The following is a 21,167-nucleotide window of genomic DNA, read 5'->3' as shown; positions in this document are numbered from 1 at the left end:
ACAAAGTGAGGAGCCCAGGATTCATGAGCATTTTGATGTAGGAATAAGGGAGGAGCCTAGGATGACTCCCCGCAGTTTCTGACCTGAGTAACTGGGATATCAAAGAGTCATTTAGCAAAATAGAGAAAATAGGAGAAGCAATTTGAGATAGAGATAGAGGCAATATAAAGAATTATACATTGAACATGGTAAATCACCCAAATTCAGAAAGTTGCAGAAAACTTGGGTCTGGAGCTCAGGAAAGACACTGGATATGTAGATTTGGAAGTCATCAATCTCAAAGTGATGTTTGAGATCACAGGTACAGATAAGATCACCCCAGGAGAATGTCTTGGGTGAAAGGGGCCAATCTTTCACCCCAGCTAACAGCAGCCTTTGCATGAGAGCAGAACCACAGAGGGAGGCTGATGAGGAGGCCTAAAAGACAGGAGGCCACCTAGGGAAGAATGGTGGAATGGAAGCCAGAGAAAAGAGTTTTCAGGAATGAAACACTGAGCAGCTTCAGTTGCTACAGAGAAGTGTTCGTGGCAATCATGAAGTCCTTGGTAGTCTCAATGAGTGTGACTTCATTGGTGTGAGTAGGGGGGAGCCAAACTATGGTCTTGAGAAATTAATCAAAAGAGAGGCAAAGAAGAAACACAGGCAACTTGGCTGAGAAAAGAAGAATGAAGGCCATTGGCTAGAGGCTGGAAAAGGCTTAATTAATGACGGGAGGTCTTGAGTCTGTTTGCAGGTGAAGACAGGGTTGGGAAAACAAGAAGGATGGAAGATACAGAGGAGAAGGGGACAATTGCTGGAATAGGGTACTAGAAGGGACAACTAACTGCAAGTGGGACCAAGAACACAGCAGGAGGCTTGAATTTTGGACAGGCTAGAGAATGTCTCTTGTTTTGACACAGGGGAAAAGAGAAAAGGAGGGTGCAGGAGGTAAATAAAAGCTTGGTTTATTGGGAAGAAACTGCAATCATTGCAGTGGGAGGGCTCCTACCTTTTCTATGTAAAAGCAGTGAAGGCATCTGCAGAGAACATAACATGCTCATGAAACAGAAATGATGGTGATGACTTCGTTTATGTCTAGCTGGTCTACAGAGCTGCAGGCAAGAAGCAGAAGTCAATCTTTACTTCAGTTCCTGATACTCCTGATCTTTTAAGAGCCAAGCGAGGGCAGAAGCTTCAGAGTCAGGTAAGCTCAGAGGTTCATAAACCTGCCACTCAAGCATCACAGGGGGTCACCTGGCCAGTGGCAGACTCACACACTTGGTTGTCCTGGCTGCAACCTCATGCCCACTAACACTGCTCTTGAAGAAGCAGTTCTCTTTGGGGCCATGATCATTATGGTTGTGTTTTACTCAGACAAGGGATGCCATATCTTCTTTCCTAAGTGTTATAAAACTTGTGAAGTCTGTGAACTTAAACTAATGAAAATAATTGCTTGATCATTCTGTAAGATCTTCCTGTTATCCACAGACAAACCAAGCTATATTTCATGCATTCAAGCAAAAATGAGGGGAAAATATGTTGAGGGGTCTATCAGAATCCTCTCACTCTTCTGTTAGCATTCTTTATCACATAGCTTTGCTTGGCTCATACTCAGCAGTAGGCATATTAGATAACTGGAGTATGTATATGTGTTTTCAAATACGAGACACAGAGAGAAACAAATGAACAGAAGCACATATAACAAAAAAACAAGCAAACAAACATCAGGACAGTAAGCAGATACCACCTTCCCGCTGAATGGTTAGAAATGAATGAAGTGGACTGAATGCTAAATACTAAATGCTTTATCTCTGTGACACCTCACTTTCTTCTCTTATTCAGTATCTGTATGTTGAACTTGCCACCAAAGAGAGACCCCATCATCACGCTGGAAACCAGACCACAGCCTTGAAGCACGCTAAAGACGTGAAGGACATGGTCAGCGAGGTAAGATAGGAATTCAGCACTGAGGCACTGGGTAAAAGGAAAAATACTTTGTGAAAACCTTCCCCTGCTACCTCTGATCAGAGAGTTCATTACTATAAATGGTGCTCAGCATCATCAAGACACAAAAGGCAGAGCTATTCACTTAAAGTGTGTAACACATTGTGCCCCTCCACAAGACCTGTGGCTTGGTTGGGAATTGGGAAGACATTTAAACTTGTCTCTCTCTTCTGTATTTATTTCTCAGAAAAAGTACAAGATTCAATATGAAAAGATGAAGGACAAGTACACTCCAGTTCCAGATACGCCAATCCTCATCAGAGCCAAGAGGGCTTACTGGAATGCCAGCGATGTATGCATCCTTTCCTTTTTTCTTCTGTTGTGATAGGGAGAGCTGAGGTTGAAGTACCTAAGAAACATAACATATTTCAGCCGTATCCATAGTTCTAAGTCATGGCCCAGGAAAAAAACACACTTTTTTTTAAGGAGGAAAAAAAAATGGCCCAAAGAATACCAGTCAGGCAAAATAGCTGAGACATACCAGAAGCCTATTCTTCTCAATTCTCTCCTGAGTAAAAATATGACCCTTTCTTGTAATTCTTCAGTAGCATTTTCTGGGGATACTTGACAGTTTACTTATCCATAAAATTATGGTCTTGGAGTCAGCCAGACATGGATTCAAATCCTGATGCTATTACTTGCCTGCTGTATGATTCTATATCATTTGTCTAATTTTTCCGAGTCTCTTTTCATATATGTGGAATGACAATGAAAATTGTGATAATTAAGTAAAACCAAACAAGATAATGTATATGTGTCTAGCATGCTGCTGGGCTCCTAGTTGACACTCAGAAAATGTTTGTTCCCTTTCTTTTCTTAATTGCATATAGAGCATGTGAATGATGCATGACACAGTGGTTAAAATTAGGGAGGACAGATGTTCATTTTCCATATCACACAATCGAGGGCAAGGCTGCCTTTTAATGGTGATAATCAGTTAATGAAGATGTGAAATAGTGACTTCAAGGTAAATAGCCAGTCCTTACAGGTTTTGTGTCTCAGGGCCCAACCAGGAATTCACTGTACCCATTACCAGAGCCACACCCCTAGAGGACTAGACATGTTGGGACTTAAACTGACCCAAAAATCAAGCCAACTTCATGACCCCCTCAACTTAGCAACATAACTCTAGGATTTCAAGGCATCTTAAGGTAATTGCAGTACACCCTAAGCAGAAAAGAGAAGGTACAGCAAATGTGAACAATATCTCAGTTCCATAATTTTGTTAGGAATATTTATTTGGAGCAGAGAAGAGCCTACTAGTTAGAAAAAGGCAATGCCAGTTAGTGCTTAAAATATAAGCTGGGGCCAGGCACGGTGGCTCACGTCTGTAATCCCAGCACTTTGGGAGGCCGAGGCGGGCGGATCACAAGGTCAGGAGATCAAGACCATCCTGGCTAACGCGGTGAAACCCCATCTCTACTAAAAATACAAAAAATTCGCCAGGCATGGTGGAGGGCGCCTGTAGTCCCAGCTACTTGGGAGGCTGAGGTAGGAGAATGGCATGAACCCAGGAGGCAGAGCTTGCAGTGAGCCGAGATTGTGCCACTGCACTCCAGCCTGGGCGACAGACCAAGACTCCATCTCAAAAAAAAAAAAAAGTATATATGTGTGTGTGTGTGTGTGTATATATATATGTGTATATATATATATGTGTACACACACACACACACATATACATACATACATACTGGGAAAAAATCATATACTCCCCTCAAAATCTACCTTCTAGGATATTTTTAGTTTTCATGTGACATCCTTCATCATTATCACTTCAAAGTTACTGTTGAATATTTATTTGAACCAAGCTGAATTAATATCTTACAGCAGTGACCACACATGGTAATTGGCCCTGGGATTCATCATGCCCCACTAGACAGCGCCATTCCTAGGGCTTTATCAGTAGAAATTCTGATAACTCTGATCTTTACAATAGTCTAATGTAACAAGGGTAGTATCTGGCATTTAATTCAGTGTATTAACCGTGGCTAGCCCCACAAGTAGATCTAAGCAATCTTATGATCCATCTAAAAAAACAAAATTACAAAGTCAAAGAAAAGACACCTTTCATTGTGTGTTTGCTGAGCTACCCAAAAAGAAAAGAACTGTTTGACGTTGAAAATAGGTTGTGCAGAGAAGCACCCATCTTGTGTAGATTAGATAAATCTTCTATGATATTCTCAGTTTAGAATCAGAGCTGTTTTCTCTTGAAATATCACAAAGATAAAGATTATAATGAAATAAAGTTTTAAGACTGCTTAGTGGAGAAGGCATTTTTTTTTTTTTTTTTTTTTTTGAGACGGAGTCTTGCTCTGTCGCCCGGGCTGGAGTGCAGTGGCCGGATCTCAGCTCACTGCAAGCTCCGCCTCCCGGGTTTACGCCATTCTCCTGCCTCAGCCTCCCGAGTAGCTGGGACTACAGGCTCCCGCCACCTCGCCCGGCTAGTTTTTTTGTATTTTTAGTAGAGACGGGGTTTCACCGTGTTAGCCAGGATGGTCTCGATCTCCTGACCTCGTGATCCGCCTGCCTCGGCCTCCCAAAGTGCTGGGATTACAGGCTTGAGCCACCGCGCCCGTCTGAGAAGGCATTTTAATACCAGGAGTTAGAAGCTAGACCTTTTTCCCTTTTCCAGGTACATTAGCGTATCTTGGGCTCAACAATGTTATGTTTGTTTGGGGTTTTTTTTCTCCCTCTCAAATGAGCTTTTGGTTTATGTTTTACATTTTAAAAAACTTTTAAGTAGTCTTAGATTTACCAAAAAGTGTCAAAGATAGTACAGAGTTCTCACATGCCCCACACCCAGGGGAACACCCCTATTTGTCCTGTTGCCAACACCTATATCACCATCGTAGATTTGCCATGACCAATGAACCAAGATTGATACATTATGATCAGTTAAATTCCATAGTTGCTTTGGATTTCATCAGTTTTTCCTAATGTTCTTTTTCTCTTCTAGGGTCTGAAAAAAGCTTTAAAATTTTTCCTAAATGTATTCATGGGAAAACCAAAGAGAGAAGACAAGAGAGTTCAAGCGTAAAAGAGCTCAGTTATTTAACTTGGTAGTTTTTTGTAATTCATGTGCTTTTTCTTTCTAGCTACGCTACAAAGAAACATTTCAAAAGACCAAAGGAAAATACCACACCGTGAAAGATGCCCTAGACATTGTCTATCATCGCAAAGTCACAGATGACATCAGTAAAGTATGTCCCTAAATATTTCTACTTGTGTTGGGCTCTATAACTCACCATATAGATACACATATTTTTTAGCAATCTCCCTCTTCTGAAGTTCTCCAGAGAGAAGAAGCCATATTTACATTAACTTTGGGTAAGACTTACAGCTGTCTTTGTGTTTTTTATAACAGATAAAATACAAGGAGAACTACATGAGCCAGCTGGGTATCTGGAGGTCCATTCCTGATCGTCCGGAGCATTTCCACCACCGAGCAGTCACTGACGCAGTCAGTGATGTGAGTGTTGACATCTTCTGTTTTCACATATAAATTCATATTCCCATTTAAGCTCTGAAATCAAACACTTCATAAACACTGAAGAAACACTTGGCTAGATTTTAGATTTTGTGTGTGGATGTTTAAATCATAAAACTCAATTGCTAAGTGAGTGAATTTCAACTTGGGAGAAAGAAATGTATATTCAAATTTATAAACCTATTTTTCTCCTAAATGTATGATACCATATTACAGTACTGGAAGTGATATATATCATCTAGGAAATAGCCTATTTTTGATCCATTGAAGTGACAACTTCATGAAGCAATTAAGACACATAACAATGCTCACTTAGAAGTAGAAGTTCAACTCTGTGTATGAAAATACAGCTGCTAAGCTAATGATATACTCTCTAGGAAAGTATGCTTGTTAAATTTGAATTGCTTTAATTAGTATTAAAAATGGAAAACTTCCATATGTTATAGAACAATATACCAGAGGTCAGTATTACTGGAAACTTCTTTGAAATTATACCTCAAGGGGTGGGGCTTCTGTTTGTTCCACTTGTATAGATACTAACATACTGCTGTTTGGAGATGGCTTCTTAGAACTCTTTGATGTTCTTCTCCCAGGTAAAATACAAGGAAGACTTGACTTGGCTTAAAGGCATTGGTTGCTATGCCTATGATACCCCTGATTTCACTCTGGCTGAAAAGAACAAGACTCTCTACAGCAAGGTATATATATTCAAGGAGAATTGGCCACATCCATTTGACACACACCTGTACCCACAGAGAGAATTAGCACTGAGGAAATAGTCCTTCACGTTTCCATCCGTATCATGGCTTCTAGACCTTATAGTTTGAGTACATGCTGAATTGTTCACTCCTAGGAAACTCTTGGGTATTAACCTCATTGACTGAAGGCATTTGTTTGAATTTGATGAAAAGTCATCTCAGTTCAGCCCCTCATGATTCTTCTAGAACTCTCTCCTTATTAATATGTCTCTGGATAGTTTCTCCTATTAAAGCTGATATGATAGCCAATATAAAGTGAGGTTATTTTAATCCACAAATAATGTATGACATGAGGCAAACCATCTAGTTTTTATGGCCTCATTTTCCTATTTACAAAATAAAGCAATTCAATTCACTTGCATTTGATCTGTACGAGATGATCCAGCAAACTTTTTCCTGAAAAATGCCAGGTAGTAAATAAAACGTCTAAGAAGATGTTGTGGGCTAAATTCATTCTAGGGCACATTCTTCTTTGTTTGTTACAACACTATGGAATGGTGAAACCCATTCTAACTCATGAAGCTGTTTAAAAACAGGATCATACCCCACACCTGCTCTTAGAAGATTATGATTATCTGATTAATTGCTGGAAAACTATCTTCAAATTAATGTACTAAAAGCCTTCAAGTGCACATGAAAATACTTTCAAAGTTAAATAATAATTATATTTAAATAATAATTATAATATTTAGATTTTTGCCCAATATGGAAAATAAATCTATTCAGCATCCATTCAATGGGAGCGTTTTCTAGTGTCCACTTTTGGGCCAGTTTTCAAGACATCTAGGCAGTTCTACCCTTCATTGCCTTGGAGGTAGAATAAACAATCAGTAAATATGTGTTAGCTTGGCTGGGTTCTGTGGCTCACGCATGTAATCCCAGCACTTTGGGAAGCCAAGGCAGGGGGATAGCCTGAGCCCAGGAGTTCGAGACCAGCCTGGGCAACATGACAAAACCCCATTGCTACAAAATATACATAAATTAGCCAGGCGTAGTGGTGTACCACCTGTAGTCCCGCCTACGTGGGAGGCTGAGGTGGGAACATCGATTGAGCCTGGGAGGCGAAGGTTGCAATGAGCTATGACTATGCCCTGCACTCCAGCCTGGGCAAAAGAGTGAAACCCTGCCTCAAAACAAACCAACAAACGAATATGTGTTAGCTCTATGAATTAATTATCACAATTATATGATATGATAAACAGCATGTCTCATTCTTAAGATAATCATAGCCTGCTGTCAAGTAACCATGTTCTGTTTTTTCTAGTATAAGTATAAAGAAGTATTTGAAAGGACGAAGTCAGATTTCAAGTATGTTGCCGACTCTCCAATCAATAGGCATTTCAAGTATGCAACTCAATTGATGAATGAGGTATGTATGAATAAACTGCTCCAATTAAGCCTATTCAATTCCCTAAAGGAAGTCTCAGAGTTTTTTTTTAATTAAAGCCCAATACACAGAATGACAGGAAAGCCGTCCTAAGTTTTCATTTTAACTAAAGATTTGGAAAAGACTCTATAATGTCACCGTCCAACAAGCTCTGCCAAACTACAAATAAGAACAAGTGAAGTGGTGGGAGAGTCCTGCAAACATCAGCACAAACGCAGGGCAGCACAGCCCTGTGGGTGACAATACCAGGGAGGTAAAGGATTTTCTTGACTGTCGGCGGAACTCCCTTATATAGAATATTGTATAGATTTGGGAGATGCAGAAGTTCAAGGTTAATTGAGTATCCTCTACTAAGGCACCAAAATGTCAGTGATTAGAAGAGCTATGCTGAAGGAATAGTTGTGATTCATGCTTCAAAGATATTGCCATTGTTACTCCCACATATATTGGTGCACAGAAGTATCCATTTGCACCCCAATTTTTTCTTTCTATTTTATCCAGCCTTTCCTGTAACCATCTTTTCAATAAGTTAAATTTAGCTCAACATGGCTAAAATAAACAAGCAATGAATTTATTTAGTTTGGATGGTTTTATAATATTGGGATGGCTTTGCAGTTAAAGTTGTATTTAATTTCCTATTTTCAGATTTTTCACAGGTTTCCATAAGTTCAAAAATCGCATGAGAAAATTAGTACGATGTATCTAAAAATGAAAATGTAGCCAATGGTCTATTTACTTAAATGTGTGACTTTTTGTTGTTTGTTGTCTTTACATTTGATTGTTCACTTTCAGTAGATTTCCAGACTGGACAACCCTGAAGAATTACTGCCAGTAGCTTCCTATGAATATAATATCGATATATTTTGTTTCTGTTTTCCTATTTCATGAAGAATTTCCAGGTCTCCTTTATAACCCAATACGTTAATAGTATTAGAAGACTGTTACAAATTTCTCAGGATGTTTTAGCATCAGTTATGCTTTGAGATTCTCACAGCCTTAGATAGTAAACCTGTAGCTTATCAGTACCCTATTTTAAATATACTGTTAAATGCCATAAAACCTAACATTGCCAATGGCATCATATGTAAAGATGGAAAATGGGCACAAGGAACTCTAATTTCAGTGTCATAAATCTAACCTATCCCACACTCCAGCCTTCTTCAGGTAATCTTCCTCCACTTGACTCTCTTTGCTTCCCTGTTTTTATTGACTTGGGTGTGTTGGGAGCCTGCCACTAGAGATGACATGTTGTGGCCCTCTGGAGTGTTTACCTTGAGACATTGCTGTGTAAGCCTTGAAGTTGTACTCTTGCTATAATATGCTATGATGTTTGAGCAGAAAAAATACAGAGCTGATTATGAGCAGCGGAAAGATAAATACCAGCTGGTAGTGGATGAGCCTAGACATCTGCTGGCTAAGACCGCAGGCGACCAGATCAGTCAGGTACTGTGATGGGGCTGGCCGGTGGCCCAGGCAGGACTGTGCTCCCGGTTTCTCATGAGATGTTGTCCCGTCTGCTGCAAGGATGTCATAGGTTCTGCCTATGATATTGGGCTGTTCTGTTTCAAAGTATCTGTCTAGCCACCCAAAGAGCCTATCAGCTATTTGAGTGCGCCAGTCCATGCTCTGTGTTCTCACTTGTGCTGTGGTGAAGATGAAAGGAAAAGCTGGGTCCTCCCATCCTTTACTCTTCTGGAGAACCTGTTTAAAAACTGCAACTGTAAACTGCAGATTGAGTTGCAAAAGCAAAAAACAAGTGAACAAACAACAGCAACAACAAAAAAACAAAAATTAATAGAAGGAAAGAAGACATAACTCCTTACTATATATCTTTCTATTCCAAACATGTTGTCTTTTCTATAAAGCTATTTTGGTGGTAACATAAGTGAAACTAGCTGTATCATACCCTATTCACAAGGACTATGAATGGTCAACCACAAGCATTGCAGTCATTCTGCTTGGCATTATGACGTATTTGATGTCTTCACCCACACATATGTGAGTACATAAAGTGTGTATGCCTACATCTCTTCACTCAGAGGTGACTGGGATATAGAGCCGTGTTCTTTTCTGTCTTCATAAGTCTCTTTTGTGCTTCACTGCTCTTTGCATGGACAGAGAAAATATAAATCTAGTGCCAAGATGTTTCTGCAACATGGATGTAATGAAATTCTGCGTCCAGATATGTTGACTGCTCTCTACAATTCACATATGTGGAGCCAGGTAATGTCTGATGGGATGTGAAGAAGGAGGTTTAGAAGTCTTGGATGCATTCCCTTGTACGCTTTCATTGATGTCCTCTCCCACTCCCTGCCCATGCTAGCTTCACATGGTAAAGCTACGTAAATATTCATTCCTTGTAAATGACCTTTGAAAGTGGCCAAAGGTGATGGGACAGTGGTCATCTGTACATCATTTGACACTTTCAGAACTCTTAATAAAATTAACTGATTCTTTCAAGTGTTATTTCCAAATTGGTATAACATTAATTTATACTTTTCGGTATTGGCCTCAAAGAAATAGATTCCTCAGAGATTGAAGATAGTAAGTAGATTAAACAGCATGTAAAAGGTCTGAATATTTAATGTTTTCATCTAATGTGTCCCTTGTTCAATTATCACTACAACTGTTGCGGGGAGATGAGGATTACCGTGCAGCTCTATGAATATTGTATATGTTCATGGCGCCTCTTGACTTTGATCCTGAATTGCTAGGTTATTTCCAGCACATCTGATCCCACACACACTGGTTAACAGTGTCTCTGATAATAACGCCTTTTTAGGAGGCCAACTGAAGCATGCACTTTCCAGCACATGCTGAAAGGTAAATTTGACACAGCAATAAACAGTGATAATTGGTAACTACCAGACACAATGTTAGTAAAATACCATTTTTCCCAGACAAAAAAAAAAGTTAATTGAGCTTTTCTATTAGCAACTTGTTTTGTCATTTTAGTTTACCATGAAATCAATATGTGAAATGAGGAGGGTAAGCTCTCCCTATAAATATCCTGTTTGCCTGAACTTCCTCCTTTGTCCTTATATGATCCTCAAATAGTTGTGCATGAAATTTTATGGTGCTCTCTGTATCTGTCCTGCTTTAAACAGCTTCTGTGCATGAAAATAATTATGACTTGAAAATTGCAAAAACAAATGAATTTTTTAAAATGATAAATACTTCAAGCCATATATATTCATTCTTTATTTTACATCCCTGTTTCATCTTTGATATGGAGAAATGCCTTTGGAGATTGTACATGTTCAATACAATATGTTGTGAGTAAAACAATATTTGTCAGACTCCAGAGAACAGGTTCTAGTCCTGCTCTGAGATTTGGTCTAAATGTGCCCTTGGGTCAGTCTCGTAACCTCTGGGGGCCTCCGAGTACATGTGTATAAAACATATTGGAACTTAGGAGGCTGAGGCAAGAGAATTGCTTGAACCCGGGAGGTGGAGGTTGCAGTGAGCCGAGATGGCACCACTGCACTCCAGCCTGGGTGATAGAGCAAGACTCCACTCGGAGAAAAAAAAAAGGAAATTAGTAGTAGTACTATCATCTGCTCACTCCATTACACTTTTGCTATCAGACACAAATTTATAGTAAACATTTTCAGTTAGGAATTAAAGAGAAAGCTAGATACCATCTCCCACTCTGGTGTTTCAAGAGCTAACTCTTCTCTTCCACAATTTAGATCAAATACAGGAAAAACTATGAAAAATCAAAGGACAAATTTACCTCAATTGTGGATACTCCAGAACACCTGCGTACTACAAAAGTCAACAAACAAATCAGCGATGTAAGTGCAAGAAACACTGAATACCTTCTCAAACTCAGGGGGCATCTGCAGACATCGAGGGGCATTTTAAATTGTCATAAAGTCTTGGAGACTACTGCCATTTAGTGGGAGGGAGGCAGTGGTGTGAGATGCCCTGTTATGCACAGGATTCTCCTCCCCACTAAAGAATTTTTGTGGCCAGGCATGGTGGCTCATGCCTGTAATCCCAGCACTCTGGGAAGCTGAGGCAGTGGATCACTTGAGGCCAGGAGTTTGAGACCAGCCTGGCCAATATGACCAAACCCCATCTCTACTAAAAATATAAAAATTAGCCAGATGTGGTGGTGCACGCTTGTGGTCTCAGCTACTCAGGAGGCTGAGGCGTGATAATTGCTTGAGCCCAGGAGATGGAGGTTGCAATGAGCCAAGATCACGCCACTGCACTCCAGCCTGGGTGGCAGAGTGAGACTCTGTCTCAAAAAGAAAAAAAAAAGACATTGTTGTGACCAAACTGGCAGACATACCGGCTGGAAACAGTGAGGTCTTAGCAGAGAGCATGAAAGCACCTGTCAAATTCACAGAATTCTCTTTCCTTTATAACCACTCAGAAAAACACTTTGCATTTATATTTTGATATTATACATTGAGAACCATGACATGATGTCTTTCTGCTTTTTGATCTCTTTCAGATCCTTTATAAATTGGAATACAACAAGGCCAAACCCAGAGGCTACACCACAATCCACGACACGCCCATGCTGCTGCATGTCCGCAAGGTTAAAGATGAAGTCAGTGATGTAAGTACTAGAATGGCTTAGCAGTCCCTCTCATCTTGGCCTCCTTCTAATGTGATGTAACAAACCCTGGTTTACATACGGTGATACATTACATAGATAACCCAGTTATCTATTCCTGTGTAACAACCACCCTAAAACTTAGTGGCTTAAAATAACAGTCATCTCTTTTGCTCATGATTCCGTAAGTTGACTGGACACAGTTGAGTAGCCCTACTCCCCATGTTGCTGGCAGACACCTGGGGCTCAGTCAAGCCAGAACATCCAGGTTGCTCACCCCCATGGCTGGTCATTGCTGATGGCTGTGGGCTGGGAGCTGGGCTATTGTGTAGATGAGACAGGAACCCCTTCATGTGGCCTCTCCACATGCCTTGAACTTCTCCCCAGATGGCTCTCCAGTGGGCTTAAACATATCCTGAGGTACTGATTTTTTAAAAATGAATTTCCATGACTTTCTCCTGAAGATACTGATTAGTAAACTGGTAAAGAAGGTCTATGGTGAAGCCAGGAAAATTGTGATTCCTATGATCACGTTAGTAAACCCCACTATGGCTCCCTTGGAACAGTTTACTTTGGCCTTAATCACATTAAAACCTAGGATCCTTCCCCAACGATTAATGAGAAAGCCCAGATTGAGGCCCTGGACCTTGAAATTTAAGAAGAGCAAAAGTGGGTGAAGTTGTAAGTCCCAGGCCCAGGATGGAAAAACTGCCTGTTGGGCCTGCAGAGGCTAAGCCTTCCCTGTGCCTCTCCCTCCTATCCAAACCCACATATACCAAAACTTGCTAGGTATGTCTCTAGCAATGACAATATACGGTTCCATATATTTTTAAAAGGTAGAATGACTGCTGTATCCATCAGTTCATTCATTTATCAAATATTTATTGTCTATGTCCCTGACACTAGGAATGAGATGATGGATGACAAACAGTCTTTGCCCTTAAGGAGTTCTTTTTAATGGAAAGAATAGGCAGATTAAAAAAAAAAATTATAACATGACATGATAATAGCTAGAACTGCGGGAGCATAGAAGGACAGCAAGACTAATTCTGTCTGGGTGAGCTGGTGGGAAAAGGCTTCTCTTCCATCAGCAGTTATCAAGATGTTCTGAACGCAGGATTTGCTGATTTGGGGAAAGGAAAACCTGAATAAATAGCTGTCCAACTGGTCCTTTCAGCACAAGCACAGAAACATAAATTATATGGCAGGCTGGGCACGGTGGCTCGCACCTGTAATCCCAGCACTTTGAAAGGCTGAGGTGGGTGGATCACCCGAGGTCAGGAGTTCGAGACCAGCCTGGCCAACATGGTAAAACCCCATCTCTACTAAAATACAAAATTAGCTGGGTGAGGTGGCACACACCTGTGGTCCCAGCTACTCAGGAGGCTGAGGCAGGAGAATTGCTTGAACCTGGGAGGCAGAGGTTGCAGAGACTGCACCATTGTACTCCAGCCTGGACAACAGAGAGAGACTCCGTTAAAAAAAAAAAATTATATGGCGACACTGATGACCACAGTCAGTGTGCCCTGATTTGAGATAGGAAGGTGCATCTCTGCATGGCTGTATCCTTGCTCCTCAGCAGATTTTTAAAATTCCATCTTAAGGAGCATTGTGTACTATAGTCATGCATGGATTTAATTTCTTGTTTTTTAAGGTGCTCAGTATGCCGCTATACAAAAATTAATCTTGTCACTGTGTTTCCTCCCACAGCTGAAATACAAAGAAGTATACCAAAGAAATAAATCCAACTGCACCATTGAGCCAGATGCTGTTCATATCAAAGCAGCCAAGGACGCCTACAAAGTCAACACCAATGTAAGTTCCAGAAACTTCCCCAAGCATGGTGGGGGATTTGCCAGCTTCTGTAGGACACATGGCCTCTTTTTACATCTCTTCAGGCAATTGAGCTCTAGTGATTGATTCCAAAGCAAGAGTCAGGCCCCAGGAGCATGAACAAGGATGCTAAAATATAAATGCTACATTGGTCCTCACAAAGGAGCATGGGGAAGAGCAAGAGAGGCCTCATCCCATGCCATGGATGCTGCACCCACTCAGTGCTTGCAGTGGGTGGCTGAGAAATGGGACATTTAATTCTGAAACATAGGTTGCATTTTTGGAAAGTGCCTGAGCAGTTTTCTTTCTCTTCCCCTGTGCTCTCCTCCTGCCTTAAACTCTACAATCTGCTTCTTCTGATGAAAAAACATTGAGCCATTTGGTGCCATCAGGCATTGGCCTAGACCTTCTTCCTGCTCAGATATTTCCTCCATTGACTCTCTTCTTGGGTGCAGCATCTTAAGGCCTCAACTCCAGAAATAATTTTGTGCATTTAGATGAGCACCGACTTCTTAAAAATATATTAAATGGTTATACAATGAAACCATTAAAACCCAATTAGTACCCACTAGTGCCAGAGGGGACATATATTTATAAGGGCTAGCAAACTGGAATGCCTGTAGGAGCTGGCAAAGAGCTTGTAGATATCCTGAGGACGGATTGAGGGTAGAAGGATAGAAGGACAGATGTGAGATAAAGCAAATGCAGTAAAATGTACCTTGCAAAATCCAGGTTGTATGGGTATTCTCTGTAATATTCTTGCAACTTTTTTGTATATTTGAAATTTTTCAAAATAAAATGAGGGGGAAAAAAACCTTATCAAATAGTATATATAAAAGCATGTGCATTATATTGTGTATAAATTATACCTCAATTTTAAAAAGAGAGAAAGAATGAGGAAAGAAATGTGCCTAATAGTGCAGGCCCCCCTCATGGACACTCAAACTAAATTACATACAATTCTGTGGCTGAGATTTGGCCCAATGCAGCCAGTTCCCAGCCCTGAAGAGTCTAGGAAGCGTGCAAGCACCTCTGAGGCCAGAGTGCCTGGGTTTAAATTCCAGCTTCACCAATTGCTAATAGTCCCACCTTGGAAAGTTTACTTAACCTTTCCATCTGGTTCTTCAGCTGTCTATTTCATGCAGTTGTTATGAAGATTAGGTGAATTAATTTTATAAAATTTTATAATTCATTTAATTAGTTCCGTAATTTGTAAAGAACTTAGAAAAGTGCCTGGCACACAACAAATACCTAGTGTTTGATCATTTTTGTTAAAAATTAAAACTGAATTTAGTTAGAAATTAAAAGTACTCGATTCTGAAGATGATTGGGCTGGACTGGCAGAGCTAGAGAGCCTAAAGAATCCTTTCACCTGGAGGCCTTTAAAAATTTTAGCCTCTATTTCAGGACCACAAGGTCCCAACAGATGACCTCTGAATGGATGACTAGCTGCATAAATTGTACAGAAATTTTAATTGGGGTTCCCTCTTGCATTAGGAATCATGATTTGAGATGTTTTAAAATGCAAGAGCCCCTCTGTGCTGTGTGTGTTTATGAATTTAGCCTACTGAATCAAGTGACTTCTTTCTTCTGTTAAAAACAGCTGGACTATAAGAAACAGTACGAGGCCAACAAAGCCCACTGGAAGTGGACCCCTGACCGACCGGACTTCCTCCAGGCCGCCAAGTCATCCCTGCAGCAGAGTGATGTAAGACAGGACAGACATAGATGATCGTAACTGCATACTGCACCTGAGAAATACAATGAATAATTATTTATAATAACCACTGTCATGGGTGTTAACCCTTGCTCGTTTGAGATCCAAGAAGGAGCAGAGGATGGTTAGGGGAGCGATAGGCGAGCTCAGTACCCAAACCTGCCCATGAAGCCTATTCTCCTTTGGCTGGGCCTGGACACAAATGGCTGAGTTCTGACTGAGGCTGGGGAGAGTCTGGTGGAAGACTGGGGATGGAGGAGCTTGGTCCTGGCAGCTGGGCTGAAAAGGAGGAGTCCAAAATGCAGTGAGGGACCAAGAAGCCCTTCCCTCATTCTGGTAGCAAGTCTTCGTTCTCTCCTTAAGAGGACTCCCTGTGGGTTTAATCAAATGCCCAGCTTCCTCCTGTGCTGTGACCCTTCCCTTTTCTTCTGCCTTTCTTCTGTAACAGTTTGAATATAAGCTGGACCGGGAGTTCCTCAAGGGTTGCAAGCTTTCTGTCACTGATGACAAAAACACGGTGCTGGCCCTCAGGAATACTTTAATAGAAAGTGATGTAAGTATCTAGTTCCTTCCATGATGCCTAATCTCACTCAGGGCCATCTTCCCATGGTACAGTCCCCAGGGACACCAGGGAAGGATGGAGAAGAGCTGCTTCCATCAGGGCTCAGGTATGGGTCCTGAATTATGGCCTGTCCTGTGATGGGCACCAGCAGTCAAGCAGGGCAGCAGCAGTGCAAGGGCCATTAAATCTAGGTGACAATCCTTGATTTATACGGCACCAGCAGAGAGTTCACACAGCAGGAATTAGGACCCTGAAGGCCTGGCTGGACTCCTTATGGAAACGCCATGATTTGTTTTCTATGGGATCATATTTTCCCTTCACTACAGTTTCCTCCTCTGTAAAGAAGGAATAATAATGCCTCCCAGGGCTTATGGGAGGGACAAATGGCGTATCTGAGAATGCTGTGAACATAACTCTGACTATATAAAGATTCATCACGAGATCCATTTTGATTGTTATTAAAACCACAACTTGCTAGAGAAAAGGAAAAAACCCTTTTGAATATTTCCCAAGATTTGCAAGTATCACATCTTTTATTGAGTTTAGTATTGTCAACGATGCTGTTTTAGTGGTTTGGGGGTGTAATAAAAATATGTAGGATATCCAGTGGAGCTACAGAAATGCCCTTTTTCCTGCCCCTGCAGCTGAAATACAAAGAGAAACATGTCAAGGAAAGAGGAACCTGCCATGCCGTACCTGACACGCCTCAGATCCTGCTGGCGAAGACTGTCAGCCACCTGGTGTCTGAGGTAACCCCCCAGCCGCCCATGAATTCTGCCTCCCTCTTGGGAGAACACCCCAGGCAGATGCCTTAATGAGCTCTCTATGGATTCCCCCAGAACAAGTACAAGGACTATGTCAAGAAGCACTTGGCACAGGGCTCATACACAACACTACCAGAGACCCGGGACACTGTTCACGTCAAGGAAGTGACCAAGCATGTCAGTGATGTGAGTGATCAACCACCGCTCTCTTGGCAGCAACAATGCCACTTGACTGTAGAATCTGGTGAAATAGTGTCAGCTGCCTTTTGCTTCCTTTATGTAGCTTCACTCTTTCTATCAGTATCTACATGTGAACCTTAAACTCTGATTTTTAAAATGACCCAGTATTTATTGGCTTTCCAGTCCTGGCAATTATGGCAAATGTGGGTTTTGCTACAGGACGTGTAATGTAGCCATATCAGATGTTACTAACCTATTAATAACAGAAGGAAACATTGCTGATTCAGAGTGGCCTCTCCTATTATTAAACTGCTACCCAATTTTAGAAAGGTAAAACTACCTCTTTGGGCCTCAGTAATCTCTGCCTGCTCTATCCTTATCAATAATGCTGTAGTAACCTCGGTATTATAGGAGTCCCATATGGTCCCATATATTTTTAAAAGGTAGAAATGGTAAATAAAAGAGCTTAATTTGCCTGTACCCAGGTTCTCCAAAGATTGCCAGGTGGTTCTAGTGTTGGGTTGCAGAACACAAATGACAGAGGAAAACTAGAATATGGGTCTTATCTAAGTCTCAGACTGATGCCAAAATGGGGAGCAGGGATTTTCCTGAAGATTTCACAGTTCTTCAAGTAAACCAACTCTGTTCCCAGCTTCCTTTGCTCATAGAAGTAATTCTGGCTCTATTTAGACAAATTACAAAAAGAAGTTTGTCAAGGAGAAAGGAAAATCCAACTACTCCATCATGCTGGAGCCACCAGAGGTGAAACATGCTATGGAAGTGGCCAAGAAGCAAAGTGATGTAAGTTTTCCCTCTCAACATTCTCGGGGGCCCATTTGAAGCAGTGGAACCCAAATTGGTGCATTCTCTTGTTCTAGTGTGTGGTCACTCTAATTCTTCTGTGGTAGTTTCAAAAAGTTAGTAGTGAGAATTGGTTTGGGTTTAAGGAAAAAAGCTGATTGTGCTTAATGGGGACTTTTAGAAAGAGCGTATCTCAGCTGGGTGCAGTGGCTCACGCCTATAATCCCAGCACTTTGGGAGCCCAAGACAGGCAGATCACGAGGTCAGGAGTTCGAGACCAGCCTGGCCATTATGGTGAAACCCTGTCTCTACTAAAAATACAAAAATCAGCCAGGCATGGTGGTGTGCACCTGTAGTCCCCAGCTACTCGGGAGGCTGAGGTAGAAGAATCACTTGAACCTGAGAGACAGAGGCTGCAGTGAGCTGAGACTATACCACTGCACTCAAGCCTGGGCAACAGAGCGAGATTCCAACTCAAAAGAAAAAAAAAAAAAAAAAAAAGCATATCTCTTGAGTAAACATTTTCTTCCCCAATAAAGGTCGCTTACAGAAAAGATGCCAAAGAGAACCTGCATTACACCACAGTGGCTGATCAACCAGACATCAAGAAGGCCACACAGGCAGCCAAACAGGCCAGTGAGGTAAGGTGTCATTAAAATGTCCCCAGTCCCCAACAGCCACTGCCAAGGCATGCCAGGCAACCATCACCTATTGCCCATTTTGGTTTTCTAATTCAGGTGGAGTACAGAGCAAAGCACCGCAAGGAGGGCAGCCACGGCTTAAGCATGCTCGGTCGCCCAGACATAGAAATGGCCAAGAAGGCAGCCAAGCTGAGCAGCCAGGTAATGCAGATGGGTGCACTGGTGGCTCTCATGTGAGGAGATTATTAAAGATCTTGCAGGAAGAAGTGATTTCCACATTGAAAATGCAAAGGGATGCTGGGTCTGTAATAGTACTGCAAAGCGTCCAAGAGTTATAAAAGCACACTGAGGGCCTTTTCTTGTTTCCCTCTAAGTAGTCTAGACCTTTCTTGTTCACTTTTCCATTTATGGGCATTTGTCTGGGTGTCTGTGTGTGCTTAACTATCTTTATGTGATAAAAACATCAGCTCATGAGGTCCTACTGGAACCTCTCCCCAGGCCTTAAGAGTTTCATCCTCGGGGTCTGATTCATACTTGAGTCACCTGGGGTAGATTGAACATGGAGAGCCATGAAATTCGAACTTCTAGAATCCAACCAGATGAAAATATTCATATTTTTTTCATTAAACATACATATATTAACGGCCTGGGCTAGGAAGTAGGGATGAGCAGATGTCTTCAGATTACTTGTCCGTGGATAAATCATGAAAATTTTGTTTGGCAAGAAGTGTTTGATCAGGGTATGCACAGGGTGATGACGGAGAATGCCACAATCTTGCAGATTTCATATTATTGAGAAGCAAATGGACTCAGACATGTATTGCCCAAACCCAGTTACCACATGACTTATTTTCCTTTGTTAGACCAATTATCTAAAATTCCCCAAGTTATGACAGGTTTTCAAACTTTAGCTCAGAGATCCCATCATCTACCACCAGATTTGTCAGAGTGCAAGTTTGATCCTATAGGACTTTAGCTTAAGAATATCTTATTTCTCCTCCAATTTACAGATCCTACCTTCTTTTTCCTTGTCTGTTCTCTCAGGTATCTGTTTGAAGAAATAGGTTTGGGATATACATTTGGTTGTTGTAAGTGACTGACTTTCAGCAATAGCAAACATGGGATTCCAATCTTTTGGAAGCTATAATGCAGTAATGTCAAGTGACAGAACAAGTTAGAATTATGAAAACACAAAAGGGTCAGATGACTGATGAAAAGCAAATATTATTTTTTAAAAGTTTTTAAACTTAAAATTCCTATGTAACATATTTTATTATAAATTAATGGAATTGTATAAGTATCTGAAACTAAGATAGGGGATCATCAACAGAGAAACAGCGGAATCTCTAAGAGTAATGAGATACAACTAGAACTTATTAATGCAAAAAATGTTTTTAAATGTACAAGGTCATATCATTATAATTTAAAAACAAAGAAACGACTATGATGTTGAAATTTTGAAAACTTTATTGTTTTTGAAAATCAAGAGGCTCCTGTTTCTAATCCTAAGTGAATCCTATGGTATGGAGAATGGGACATTCACTTCATGTGAAAGGCTGGTCTCTGGATTGACAGCTTCATGGTGTGGCCCTGGGCCCAAGGGAGCTTCAGCTGTGTGTGGGCTCTCCCTGTTCTGACTTTGCTGTCTTGCTGCATACTCTAGGCGGAATACCTCAAAGGCCAAAGGAGAGGGCACGGCGCTGCATCTTATGACACCCCTATGATGAGGCATCTTAAGAAAATTAATGTACTCATCAGTGATGTAAGAAAGACTGAGACCAGCAAGCCATTATTTGTCTTCCTCTGATTCTTGTCTACTTTCTTGGCATTGGTCAGGGGACTGACCAGGTTGCACTCTTTTCTGTTGATTTTGTGTTGGAACGTGTAGATTGCTGTGGAAATTTGTTGAAGGATATACTTTTGCACACACCCTTCTTTTCCTGCATGAAACTTTCCATCTGGAACTTACCATTTGGAATAGGAAGGTAGACTAGACTCAGAGATGGCCTCCCAATGTATGTGTATGTTAGGTTGCTGACACTGATCAAATTAAATGATGAAATTAAAACAAACTGAGAATCTTCTCTTCAAGCAAAGAAACCTCTGCTTCTTCTGAAGTTATTTGCCATTTTTGATTTTTAATATACTGAAGATTTGTGTTTAAAATAGTTTCTTAGTTCAGGACTACTATGAATCAACAGTATATACTTTTAATAGCTTTTCTAATTCTCGGGACTGTTTTTCAGTCTTTAGATGTACCAGTATACATCTCAATTCACTAAAAAGGAGCTAAAAATTAGATCTTAAGCTTTAAATACAATTAAACTCCTAAAAATATAATGAATTCAAAATCACTTTCCTATACTACATCCATAATAGGCCCAATTTCTGAGCCTGATGGGATTATAAACCCCGGAGGCTGCCACTTACCAATACATAGCATTGCAGAGTTGCCTCTTAGCTTCCATGATTAACAGGAAAAAG

At 41.0% G+C, this 21,167-nt stretch overlaps 2 protein-coding genes across 26 annotated transcripts in view; one reads left to right on the top strand and one right to left on the bottom strand.

Annotated features, from left to right (window-relative positions):
- The window catches only part of NEB (nebulin), a 232,162-nt gene that overhangs the window by 173,949 nt on the left and 37,046 nt on the right, over positions 1-21,167 (top strand). For 23 of the 25 annotated variants that reach the window (XM_030916035.1, XM_030916034.1, XM_030916031.1 and 20 more), the window contains 18 exons: positions 1,079-1,183; positions 1,822-1,926; positions 2,171-2,275; positions 5,079-5,183; positions 5,348-5,452; positions 6,064-6,168; positions 7,493-7,597; positions 8,954-9,058; positions 11,308-11,412; positions 12,081-12,188; positions 13,896-14,000; positions 15,622-15,726; positions 16,184-16,288; positions 16,942-17,046; positions 17,137-17,247; positions 17,932-18,042; positions 18,582-18,683; positions 18,780-18,884. In XM_030916035.1, coding sequence (XP_030771895.1) covers positions 1,079-1,183; positions 1,822-1,926; positions 2,171-2,275; positions 5,079-5,183; positions 5,348-5,452; positions 6,064-6,168; positions 7,493-7,597; positions 8,954-9,058; positions 11,308-11,412; positions 12,081-12,188; positions 13,896-14,000; positions 15,622-15,726; positions 16,184-16,288; positions 16,942-17,046; positions 17,137-17,247; positions 17,932-18,042; positions 18,582-18,683; positions 18,780-18,884 — 1,902 coding nt within the window. Of the gene's footprint in view, positions 1-1,078; positions 1,184-1,821; positions 1,927-2,170; positions 2,276-5,078; positions 5,184-5,347; positions 5,453-6,063; positions 6,169-7,492; positions 7,598-8,953; positions 9,059-9,733; positions 9,839-11,307; positions 11,413-12,080; positions 12,189-13,895; positions 14,001-15,621; positions 15,727-16,183; positions 16,289-16,941; positions 17,047-17,136; positions 17,248-17,931; positions 18,043-18,581; positions 18,684-18,779; positions 18,885-21,167 lie in introns of all 25 variants that reach the window. The other 2 variants (XM_030916036.1, XM_030916012.1) reach the window with 2 other exon arrangements.
- Positions 2,182-21,167, bottom strand: part of RIF1 (replication timing regulatory factor 1) — a 128,341-nt gene continuing 109,355 nt past the window's right edge. Inside the window, exon 38 of the transcript XR_004053086.1 lies at positions 2,182-2,332. The gene's annotated coding sequence lies outside the window, so the exon portion shown is untranslated. The remainder of the gene's footprint in view (positions 2,333-21,167) is intronic.

Source organism: Rhinopithecus roxellana, chromosome 14, assembly GCF_007565055.1.
Source record: "Rhinopithecus roxellana isolate Shanxi Qingling chromosome 14, ASM756505v1, whole genome shotgun sequence".
NCBI classification, from domain to species: domain Eukaryota; kingdom Metazoa; phylum Chordata; class Mammalia; order Primates; family Cercopithecidae; genus Rhinopithecus; species Rhinopithecus roxellana.
Note: the sequence above shows the minus strand (reverse complement) of the source record. Positions and strands in the feature narration are given on the sequence as shown.